Source organism: Mauremys mutica, chromosome 5 (assembly GCF_020497125.1).
Source record: "Mauremys mutica isolate MM-2020 ecotype Southern chromosome 5, ASM2049712v1, whole genome shotgun sequence".
NCBI classification, from domain to species: Eukaryota; Metazoa; Chordata; order Testudines; family Geoemydidae; genus Mauremys; species Mauremys mutica.
The window spans coordinates 83609922-83622957 of NC_059076.1; the positions used below are offsets into that span (position 1 = coordinate 83609922).

A 13036-nucleotide genomic window follows, 5' to 3' on the forward strand; every position below is an offset into this window, starting at 1 on the left:
GTAGCATATGTAATAGCCCATCTTTACCTCGTGGGTGCCCCCTTGTCTCTGGTGCCCCCCATGAGGCTCTCCCTTGGCCTTTCCCAGCCTTCACCATCTCCCTCGGGGTGTTCTCTGGCTTGGCCCTTCAGCCAAGTCAGATGAAAGTCTAAACCGCTTCAAGGATAACATGTACAAGTCCAAATGAAAGTCCAAATCTTCAACTACCCCTTCTGCCCCTCTCAGGCTACGATGTAGTTCTCTGGTTGGCCCTACCTAAGGGCTTCCCCTGTAGGAGCCTAGCCTGCTCTTGTGATAGTATTCTTCCATTGTTTCCTGACTGTTAAACCCTATTTTAGCCAGGGCATCTCTCCCCACCAGAGAGACCTACTCCTCTGCAGTCTCAATCCAACTGAGCTCCCTCAGTCTACTTATAAGGCCTAGCTCCACCTCCTCTGGCCAGAAGGAAATTAGTTAATTACCCACCCAGATGCTTTGTAGGTGATAGGCGTTAAGCCCATCACAGTGACCGTGGGAAAAGAATTTTTGAGTCTGTTGGCTAAGGAATCTTGGGGCTGTAACTTAAGAATCTGCTCCTGAAAAATGAACAGGCTGTAGGATGTAAAGCCATGTGAGGAAACTTTAAAAAGGGGGTGGGGGGGCTAGTCTGATTCCACAATCCTAGAAGAAAAAAGCGTACAAGCTCTAAACTGGATCAATCTTGGGAGGGACCCTACACAACACTGACCCAAATAACTGAGGTGGTGTAAAAGATACAGTTGGGTCCCAGGACTAAACACAAGGTTGTCCATAAGGACTATCTAAGGTGGCATAAGGGGAAGAGAATTTCAGCTTGGCTGCCCATTGAATCTGAGAATATAGCCATGGAAGTTGAGACTGGAAAAGCTGTTACAGAGATGAATCCACTGCTCAGATAAGAATGGGCAGGGTCTGCCTCAGCCAGCAAATTCTACAGAAACAACAGATGCTCCTCAGAGCCTGATTGGTAAGTGAATGGAAACCCAGCAAGAGAAAAGTCCCAAAGGTATTTTGGTGTGAATAAAATTATTTTAGGTTGGTGATGTGAAATTATCATGATAGACGTACATATGTAAATACTTAAACATTTGTCACATCTGTTTGGGATAGGTTATTGCCAATTTAGGTCTCATCAGGATGATGAGCAAAGCTGAGGTTGTTCTAAGCTGACAAAAACTTGTTATAGGTTAAGTTTAAGCCCTATTGAGATTGATAGGTGTGAACTCACCCCTTGATTGTGAAGATGATGGACAGAGATCAGAAACAGGATTTGGTGAGAGCCTGGATGTGAGGAACAGAGCTGGGTAAAAATTTTCAGACCAAACTTTTTTTGTTTTTATTTTATTTTTTGGCCAAAAAATTCAGATTTACATCGTTCTGAAAATCTTTGTTAAAACATTGAGAATTCATATTAAATTCACTGTTTTGAGTGGAAAAAGGAATACTGAAAATGAAATGAATCAAGACATTTCATTTAGACATTACTAAAAATTTTGATTTTTCAATTTGAAGCCATTTTTATTTTGAAAGTAAATTTCAATTGTATTAAAAATATGTAAAAATATCAAACCTAAATGTTTCTTTTCAGGTTGAACATAATGTTTCATCTGACCTGAAATGAATGGGTTTAAAACTTTTAAAATAAACTGATTGTTAAACATTTTGGGTTATTTATTTCTTAAATTTTTGGTAGGACCAGCAAACCGGAAAAAACAAATCAATTATTTGGACAGCTCTTGTGAAGAGTGGAGGAAAGTTAAGAGTCAAAGATGACCCTAGGTTGTAGCTTAAGTGGCTAGAGAGAGAGAGAGAGGTTATTGTTAACAGAGACAGAGAAATAGGGGGAAGAAATAAAGTCTCTTTTTAGACATATTTAATTCCCCTGAGGAAATACCAAAGATACAAGAGGTGATAGAAGCATAGATGGAGCAGGAGAAATCTGGGGTAGAGAAATAGATTTGAGAGTCATGAACATGTAAGTGGAAACTAAAACAAGAGTAGTACATCAGTTCACACTAGAGGTAAATGAAGAGAAAGTATCAAAGAAAGACCACTAGGGGACAGCTACCAAAAGGGAAGGGAGGAAGGTGAGAAGGCAATGCTAATAGACAGGGCCGGCTCCAGACCCCAGCGCGGCAAGCACGCGGGTGGGGCGGCCCTTTCCCGGGGGGGCGGCAGGCTGGACCGGCGGACCTGCCGCAGTCATGCCTGCGGGAGGTCCACCGGAGCCCCGGGACGACCTCGCGCAGGCATGACTGCAGCAGCTCAAGCGGAGCCGCCGGACCTGCGAACCGTCCGCAGCTGCGGGAGGTCCAGCCGAGCCGCACGACCAGCGGACCCTCCGTAGTCATGCCCGCGGGAGGTCTGCTGCTCCTGCGGCTCCGGGGCGCCTCCCGCGCATGACTGCTTGGGGCGGCCAAAAAGGTAGAGCCGCCCCTGCTAATAGAGCAGTAAAATAAATACATTAATTAAAAGAGGAGAACCAAGAGAGGCAAGAGTTCCAGAAGTCTGGAAAGGAGACTTGAGGGGAAAGTGTTGGTCCACTGTATGAAAGACCTCAAAGATAACAAGGAGGATTAAAAATGAAGATGAGGCCTCTGGAAGTCAATAAGAAGTGACCATTAATTACTTTGGTGGGAAAAGATTCAGTGGAATGGCATGAACTGACACTAGACTGAAGGATATATATGACTGGGAACTGGAGAGGAAGACTTGGCAACAGGAGTAAACAATATGCTAAAGAATTTTTCTGTTGACCTAACTACTGACTCTTGAGGGGGTGGATTAACTACAGCAACAGAAAAACCCCTTTCGTCACTGCAGCAAGCGTCTATACTATGGTGCTACAGTGGCAAAGCTGCAGCACCATAGCTGTGCTGCTGTAGTGTCTGTGGTGTAGACTTACTCTAAGTAGGGAGGAGGAGGTGGGATCAAAGAGATGTGAAAATTGGCCAAGTCTGCAGTGTATAAATTGCATTTTATAGTAAGATAAATTCTCACCAAAACCTTAGACCTGGCCTTCATGTGTATGTTCACAAAACTGGGTGTATCCTGACTTGCACTTGAAGTATGCAGGTGTAAACACCTGCTAAAACTTGAATAATAGGGCATTACTTTTAAATAGTTCTAACATATACACATGCATGCAAGTGTTAGAATTTTCACCTCCAAATCCTATGGCCTCAATGGATATTGTGGGAACAAATTCTAATAATGGCCTGTGCATATTTCAGATTATTTAAATGGTACAAACAAGTGTTAACATCCATATAAATTTTTGTGAAATGTGAGCACAAATGCCCAACATGTAGTATGCGCAAGTGAGGTTGTAATTTATAAGTTTACCCCCACATACACAACTTTTCATTAAAAAAATATGGGAAATCCATATTTATTGTCTGAATATAAAAGGCACCTTTAATAATTGGCCCAGTACAGGGTCTCAATCCTGCGGACTTTGCACATCCAAAATTTAGGATTTTGATGTACGCCAGGACTGCAGGGTTGGATCTTAACCTTTTAAGCAATTCATTGAAAATAAGTCTTGCTTTTCCCATCCTTAGTGTCAAGTTGTGCTCACTTTCTATTCCAATTTAAGGACTAGTTCATTCAAAATTTTACTCCAACAAATAGTCCTCACTTGAGTAATCCCATTAATTTCTACAGTACTACTCACATGATTAATGGTTTTCAGGATCAGGCCCTAATTTTCAACAATAAAATATCACCATATGTCTCAAATGTCATTTTTAACCTAAACTTGATCCATATCTGGGCCTTAAGAGATTGAATAGAAAAAAAAAATCTCCATAAAGCAACTACCCCGCTCAAAAGCATTCCAAGCTATATATAGTATCTGCAAATGCAACATGTTCTTACCTAGGTATTAAAAGCATCTATGACTGTTTTTAGAAGTCATTAGTTTGTACTTACAAGTTTATCATATTCCTTAGCACTAGATATATCACATGCAATTATTTACCTCAATGGTGTATTCTTCATAGTACAATAACTAATTAAGTATTTAAGTATTTAAAGAGCATTTAAGTTATAAATAAAATGTGATGATAGTATCACCTAGTCTTAAGTGTTATCAGCATATTATATATATGAAATACAAATGAATGAAATAAAGGAGCACATTTACAAAATCCAAGCCTGTTTAGCAATGTTATGTAAGCCTCTTAGATTAAACAAAAAAAATCTACTAACAAATGAGAAATAAAATGTATAAGCTGAGTACCGAGAATCAAACATGGCCATGAACTGGGGGTATCTGACATTTCCATCTTCATCAAGGGGGATTCTGTCAAGTAGCAGCTCAAACTCTTCATCAGTAATCTCCACGCCAAACCTGAAACAAACAGCAGTTAGCAGCAGTCACTCACGGAGTTCACATTTGGGTCAACAGTACCCACAATACCCTAAGCATATGGCTGCCATTAACTCTTTGTTATTGCTTCGGTCCTCAAGATCAAGAGCACCACGTGAATATCAGAGGTTAATCAGGGTTTTGATCGCTTCAGCTTTCTCAAAGAAAGAAATTCTACCACAGAATCCTGCATTGGTGGGGCACAGAAATAGAAATACTAGCATATTGAACTCTGTGCAATTGTCCTCTATAAAAAGTTATTCATTACACTAAAACACTGGTATTGCTTAAACTAGTTAACTCTGAAAGGCCTTTCATTTGGACTGTTTAGCATGAAAGAAAATGTAGAGAAAAAGTGGCTTTTCGAAAAACAGCTTCTTAATGCTTTTGGAAAGCATTTCATAATGGCTTTAAAGACATTTTGCATACAAATATTTAAAAAGTGGCAGTGTTTATTCATCAGCAAGAAAGTGTTTTCATCTCTCAAGAACAATCAAAACATAATCCTCGAAATACTGGCATAAATAGGAATGACTTAAGCAATAGTAATGAACAAGGCATTCATTCATCATTTTGCAAAGCTGATAAGACACAGCTGACTTTTTGGGGGGATATACTTTCCTTTTGCAAAGGCAATGAAAGCATACACTAAACGTAGCATTTATTTGTTGTTCTGATTTCCATCATCACCCTCTGCCACTTTACATACCTTCATTTCTTGAGATATCATTTGTTCTAAAATCCACAGAGTTTATTTTTAGGGAGTTCTGACTCACAAACATTTGGAGCAAGGAGAAAATGCACAGTACAAAATCAACCTATTTGACCTGGTTTATTTGTCAGGAAGTCCATGGAGAGGGGCAGAGTCAGTTGTTTCTTGCACTTGCTCTAAGAAGATTTAGTTGTTCTTTAGTGTCACTTAGTTTCATTTACACCTCAGTATTGTTGATGCAATGTCAATCTGAGAAAAAACAACGCACTCTCTCAGACTTTTTTCCAAATGAAACCTAACCTGGCTAGGGTGCTCCAATAAGCTAGCTCCCAGGGAATCCACTGTTGTAGTTAAATAATGCTGCCATGCCATAAATTATTGGGCTATGTCAGTGGTCCCCATCTTTTTGTGGCCAGTAGCACATTCATGTTTTCAGAAGAGCGTGGCTGGCGCCAACAATTTTTCAAGGCTTATTTTGTATTTGTACATTAAATAATACAAAAAACAGAGAAGCCGGAGAGAAGCCGCTTCTCTCCCATGCTGGGCACTAGGCGGGCCCCGCATCTGCCGGGGACAGAGAACACCAGCGCCCACAGCCCCAGAGTTCTCTGTCCCCAGCAGGGGCGGTGCCGCAGCTTCTCTCTGGCTTCGAAGCCGCGGCCCTGCCCCTGCCGGGGACAGAGAACTGCGCCTGCAGCCCTGGAGTTCTCTGTCCCCGGCAGGCACGGGGCCACGGCTTCTCTCCCCTGCTGGGCATTATGTGGGCACACAAATGCCCCGGCGGGCACCATGGCACCCCCAGGCACCGCGTTGGGGACCACTGGGTTATGTGATCAAAGGTAAGCATTGGTTGCTGCTGTGCCCACACACTAGGACTCTGTGGGGACCAAAGGGTTGACCCGCAGGACTGGGAACTTGGTATATTTGTGCCACTACTTATTTAAAAGTGAGAACCAACCATCTTCAAGAAGATGGATAATCTCCAAACAAAACAAAACATACAAAATAAACAAAGTCTGCTCCCCGCTGACTGGCGGGGGGGGAAGAGAGAGAGAGAGAAATAGATCAGCTGTGTCTCTTATCATTTTAGTGGGCGCTAAGATACCTCAGTAATGAGAGCCACATAAGATAAGACACAGATAGGCGCAGGAATGTCTCCCATTCAAGGCAGCATAGAGACACAAGGAGAGAAAGAACAGCAATTTTCCTGTAAACTTGATATAGGAACTTATCCTACTTTATATAAGTGCATTACGGCTTTGGGAAAAGCAAAGTAGAATGCATAGTATTATTGAAGTCACCTAAGCAGCAGGACAACAAAACATCCATGATCTGTTCAAAATAAATGGTGATCAGAATCTCTCCACTTGGACTTTGTTAATAGCAGTGGAACAAACTGACTGTGGGTCAGTTAAAAACTAGGAATGATACTTGGCACTCCCTTTCCGCAAGTGTAAAGTACTGCTGTGTTGGGGGTTCTCTTCTATGGCAGTTAGTGCCAAACTCCCATCCTTTGTCTTGGGGTGTGGAAACTTCCAACAGCCTTTGGGGAGGCAGGGATTCATCCAGAAATCAGTCCAGCCCCTTTGTCAGCAAACAACTATCCAAGAGCCCCTGAAATGTCAGTCCCTCAGTCATCAACCAGGGGCACCTCCTTCACTTTCAGCTCTGGTTGATTCTCACGTGCAGTGCAGCATGGTGCAAGCTCATAGTCACCTGCAGACAGGCTGCCCCCAGTCCTGAGCCCAGACTCTCTGCCTGCTGTGTCCCTGCTGGAATGCCATTCCCTCGTGGAATCAGAGGATTGCTGGCAGCAGGAAGTGGCAATAGATTTCCTTCCAGCTCTCTAGACAACCAGACAGTCTTTAATTTGTAATGAAAGATGTGCTGGGGCTCAAGCAATTTTTTAATGTCATAACTGATGCAGCAAGCCTAGAGGTGCTGGGGCTCAGTCCTGCAAACCCTGGCACTAAGTAAGCACTGAAAGGCTAGCCCTCTCACATTGTTGAACCACTGGGTGGGGATGCCACGGTACACAACATACAACCTAAGCTGTTCTGTAGGAATGCTGTGCAGCTATTCATAGAACCATAGCCAGATCCTCAGATGGTGAAAACTGACTTCAGTTGAGCGACAACTGTTTACACAGGTTGAGGATCTGCAAAAATCAGGCCAACTATCCAAAATAATATTCCTGATATCAGTAGAGTTAGCCTGAATTTAGGCTAATGTAATTGAGATCAGAATAGTGTATATTGGACAAAGCATCAAAGACTGGGGGATACTGAGGGATGGATGACTTGATGATTACCTGTTCTGTTCATTCCCTCTGAAGCACCTGACACTGGCCACTGTTGGAAGACAAGATAGTGGGCTAGATGGACCATTGGTCTGACCCAGTATGGCTGTTCTTATGTTCTTATGACTGGAGTTGGCACAAAAATATCTTTGGAAGATTTCTGGACCAGACAAACAACCACCCAGGGACATACACAAAAGATCTGTATCCATGTCTTCAGATGAACTGTGAAACCAGTCTCTAGAGTTCCTGCTGTCGCATGCAACTTAGAATAGCTCCAAGTTCCCCAAACATGACTGGACACAAAGGAGCTGGTCCTGAACATCTGGTCTACTGATGTGTCCAGAGTTTTTCTTCTGATGAAGGAATGATGTGTTGTATGTGTGACCCTCAAGGAGGAAGATGGGGCTATGCAGGTTTCTGAAATGTGCCTTATCCTCCTGCCTTAATGACTACATCTGAGAATTAAGGAAATATAAGAGAAAGGTCTGGAGAAAGCAAGCAATAGGAAAAAGAGGTGTAGTGATTCTACATCAACATTGTATTCTGACATTGTGTCACTTATTAAAATTCCAGAGACCTATTTAACATTACTGATCCAAGGATTTCAGGGAACATGCTGTGACTACTTTACATCCTTTATGCCAATTGGTGTGGAAACAGAAAGAACCTTTATTGAAGTGGGCATTTTGCATCTACCAAATTGTGCTAAATTACAATATGGTACCTTTTGTCCAAAAAAGATCCTGAATGCTTTACAAATTTAACCAATGCATACAAACCCAGTAAACACAGGGATCACATCATCCAGCACTCAAATGCAGCCACTATTTAGTAACACACAGCAGCACTGCACAACAGATGAATCACTGAATTCTCTGGGGCATATTTTCAAAGGCAGGTGCAATGGGCAGAGCTTGAGAAACAGATATCTGCTAGCCGGAGGGCTAAGCCCATTTAGATAGAAGCTGATAAAAAACATGAGATTTGTTAACAGAGAGGTGCAGGGGAAATTATGAAGTAATGAATCATCCCTGAATTAGAGCCTAATTAAACCACACATGGTGATGAGTCATTCCAGTGCAAGGCTCCAGCCAATCCACAAGCCAGAAGCAGGTCTGGTGATATATGTCTCGCAGGAGAGAGGACAGGCAGGATCTATTTGAAGAGAGGGGAAATGGCTGAAGTGTGCTGCACTCTACCAATCTCCAGCTGGCAGAGAGCCTGTGGAGGGCATGATCTAAACTGATATAGGTCAGATTTAAACAGATGTAAGTGTCGCCATATAGAATTGCTCTGGTTCAACATCACATCTTTAGTTGAACCAATGCAACTTCTATGTTTAGACAAACCCTAAGAATCTGACCACGAAAAAAGACCTGTTAGTGTATTTACTATCTCTTTCCGCTTATACAGCAGTGTTCCTCATAGTACTTTTTATAGTGCTTTATGCAGCCTAGTTTTAAATGACTCAAGCGACTACACTTCACTTATCAGTTTGTTCTGCAACCTAAAACATCTCGCTGGCAGGAAATTTTTCCTGATAGCCTAAACTTTCCCTTTCTAAATTTCATCCCATTGATATTAGTTATCCCCCCACATACCATATTAACCAATTCCTCTCCTTCCGTGGTGCTTACAAACTGAAATACTTGAAGGCTTGTTGTGACCCTGTTTAGAAATTGCAAAGCTCCTTTAATCTTTCCTCGTCAGTTAATCCCTCTAGCCACCAGTGATTTTGTTGCTCTTTTTCATACTCCTTTCAGGTTGTCACCAACTCTCTGTCTAGAATAGTGCACAACTTGGTTGTATAGATAGGGACTTAAGTCAATGCTCTGTGTGAGGTGATACCTTTGCAGCCCAAAACTGCATTAACCCTTTCTGCAACCAGATTACATTGGTCCTGTATATTTAAAAAAGCAGTCATGGCTACTGCTTCACACTGTGCATGGGTGTGTGGAGTCTTCACAGCCTGACATCAACCCCATCACAGAATTCAAGGCCTAACACAATGTGTAGGAGAGACCTCAATATTGATGCAAAAATTACATGAATAAAATTATTATAACTCAATGTCTTTTAAGTCATTACAAACTTGTTTGCACTTTTATTGAATACTAAGATATAGCTACAAGAATGTTATAGCCAGGATGCTTGGAAATATAATGATACATATGCTTAGCTAATTAGCTTACAAAATGTTAACGCTATTCAGAGACATTTCATAAGGTTTCTGCTTCTGTCTTCCAAGGACAAGCAACCAACAAGCAGACAAACCTAGAAAACACTTTTAGGAAGAAGCCTGATTGTGAAAGGAATGAAGGGTTGTGTTATCAAAGCAATAAATATAGAGGTAAAGTGGCCTATACCAACCCCTCTAACCCCTTCGCAAAGAAAAACCTGAGTTTAAACCCACATAAAATAAATTGGTTATTTCCAACTCATGTTTCCACTTAAGGGTGAAAACCTTTATTGTATCTCAAATGCTTAAGGCAGCATAACCTTCTTTCAGTATTTATATTTGCAAATATTTTGTATCTAAATATAAACCTTCATTTAATAACTGTCTGATATTATTGTTATACAAATAGTAAGGTGTGTTATATACAACTATAGCAACATCATTTGATGCTAGACTAATTACAAATGTAAGAAGTTATTTAAGTATAGAATATTTATATTAATGGGGAATTAATCAATCACTGGTGTTCTACAAGCAAACCCTCTCTCCTAAAAGCAGGAAGACAAGAAAATCTTTGTTTCTAAAATTGTCAGGTAGAATCAAGAACTTAAGCTAAAGACTTTCTAAGAGTTGTTTAATTTAAAAAAAGACTGTTTTGAGAATTAAAGACTCATGTAAACAGGAATGTTTTGACTTTTCAAAAACAGAATTTCAGTTTCTGTCAAACGTTCATAGATGTTTAAAAAAAATCACAGAAAATGGACTGAATAAAAAGAAAACTTTTAAAGTTAGTTTTAACGCTCTGGATCTTTCCTGCCACAAGAAAAACAAAGGTAAAGAAAGAAATGTTGACTATTCGTTAAACAGGCTGCATATTCAGCATCTGGAAGTGTCACCTAAGCCAACCGCAAAGGCAGGGAGCCAATGAAAGAGTGACAACAATCAATTTGAATCTAAACAAGCATGAAGGAGGTGTAATTCTCTATAATTTAATGAAAATAAGGTGAGCACCCCACATCGCACCCCCTGCTACTCTGCTAAGTCTGCTTAGACAGCAATCACTTCACAACTCATCCTGGCCATTTCTACAAGCAAGCTGCCACAGACAGATAAAAAAATAAGAAAAACAGAAGTCTCAAGAAAAAAAAAACAACCCAAGGAAACCTCCCCAAGACAGCAACATGGATTTGTGAGAGGTAGTTAACTAAAACACTGCCAAGGGACTGGATTAAAAACTCTTGTAATTATTTTGTTGAAATATATAAAAACAGTTGTAATTTAAAAGACCAATAATTTTGGGAAACAATATAGTTGGGTCTGAACTTACCAGCTTATATGTCCTTCAACTAGACACCTTAAACAACTAATGTGTGGGTCGCTGATGGGCACAGGCCACTTACAACCATCGCATGGCTTAAAGCCTGGGGACCGGGGCATGTCTGTCCCTAGGCTGAGTCCTGTGCGGGACCAACTACCTAGAACTAACACTAAGGGTAACCTAATGATATACAACTATTTTACAGGAAAAAACGTTCGTGAGACACACTGAACGAAGCTAGAAAAGCTACCCAAAGCAACAGACATTCAGCACCGTCACTGGTGGCAAGAAGGAACAGAAGGTGGGGGGAGCCAGTGGTGCCTGTTATACTGCGGCATGTGTGCACCGCTCCAGGGGGCGCCACAGCCAGTCCTCTACATGTACCACCGAGGGAAAAACTTCTGGCACGGGTGAAGGTGGCAAGCACACACGCCTAATATGGAATGGACATGAGCAAGCACTCGAAGAAGAATTATACCTTCTAGATGCTGGGTAGACATATCCTAAATTTTAGTGTGATTGGCCTGTGACTCAGTTTAGAGACCGAGGGTTCTGCTGGGGCTTTGAGAGTCAGTGGTGAGCTGCAAGAGGGGAATGTCTGGAGATGCAGCATATGAGCAGTAGCAGTAGGAAGAAAGCAGGGTGTAGTGGCACTGGCTGGGGATGCAGGGTGTGTGTGTGTGGATGGGTGGTACAGAGGGACAATGCCCAAGCACCAGCCACTGGAGGCTTTCTGCCTACATGAGACAAAGGCACACAAACTTTCAATCAGGGTAAGGGAAGCAGGCTCCAAAGCAGTATTACAGCATCATTTAAAAGGTGGTAGCATGCACTCTCCTAAGTGTCAGCCTCCAGCTGTTAGCTAGTGTGAAGGATGATCAAGTCATGCCTTCTCTGGGATGAGTAGTAGCTCTGGCCCCCATTAGTCCTCCCTTTTTGGTATGAGTGTAGCTTAGATCTTTCAGCTGCTCCACAGTGCTTGATATGGACTGATTTTAGGACTAGCCATAGCGTACAAGCTTAAAAAATAAAATATTTCTAGAAACACTACCATCTATTTAAAAAAAACAAACAAATGAACTTGCACACACATAAAACTTCACTGTGCTGCACAAACATAATCCCTTGTGTTCAGTGACTGCAAGCACCAATAGTCTAGATAATTTTGTATGTGCCAGGTGGGTGAGAGAGTCACCTTGTACACCCGCTCCCAAGCACATTCATACGATGCAGCCAGAATCTAGTCCTAAATTAGAATCAGGTTTGTTTTGTTTCTGTTTCAGGGAGGATTATAGTCAATCCTGGGGGATCTAAACAGAATAGAAGGGAGTGAACAAGCTGGCATGTGATCTTGAATTCAAAGAGTCTCCCTTACTACTGTAACAGAAGTAGAGCAGCACAGAAATGCTGTGATCAGATTGAAATTACATTTGAACTGTTCACTACAGTACAAGTGTCTTGTCATTTTTACTAATTAATAGTAACGAAAGCAATGAAAAATGCATTCCAGTGAAGCAGTGTGAAAAGAAAGGCATGAAGACAGGAGGATTTAGAGTCCCTTTGTATCCCCATTGGAAGGAATATAAACATTTAGCTTAGTATACAATAGTGTTGGGCTGGGGGAGGTGATGAGGCTCACAGAGACTATTGTATTTTGAGGCTAAACAAAAGACCATCAGATTTGTTTCTGTTGTGTCCCTGTCTCAGTTTCAAACACAAATCCCTAGAGGCTCATAGTTCTCTGCAAAAACCATTAGTAACTTTGCGAGAGAAGGACTTTTAAACATTCCTGGTAAAGATTTCTGGGACTCCTCATCCGATTTTTATTTTAATAAGAAAGAAAAACTTCAAATTAAAACACTGATGTTTCTATCACCTTTTTCCCCACACAGATATTCAGACACGTTTGCTCACCAAATATTTGCAGAGAATAAAAATCTTGTGACTACTTGGCAACTATGTATTCACTCACAGGTGAATACCCAGAGTGTCTTGTTCAAGCCCTTCTTCTGCGTATCAAAGTTTCAGTTATTCAACCAAAGAAGCATGAACGATACCAGGAGACTAATCACACAGTGAGTACTCTAGTGTACAGTCACAATTAACAGTTTGGAGGCTTATTGACAGGCTGAAAG

At 41.4% G+C, this 13036-nt stretch overlaps 1 protein-coding gene across 10 annotated transcripts in view; it reads right to left on the reverse strand.

Moving 5' to 3' along the window:
* The window catches only part of LOC123371611 (EF-hand calcium-binding domain-containing protein 6-like), a 103403-nt gene that overhangs the window by 51468 nt on the left and 38899 nt on the right, over nt 1–13036 (reverse strand). For all 10 annotated transcript variants that reach the window (XM_045019380.1, XM_045019374.1, XM_045019382.1 and 7 more), the window contains one exon: nt 4262–4372. In XM_045019380.1, the coding sequence (XP_044875315.1) occupies nt 4262–4372 (111 nt within the window). The remainder of the gene's footprint in view (nt 1–4261; nt 4373–13036) is intronic.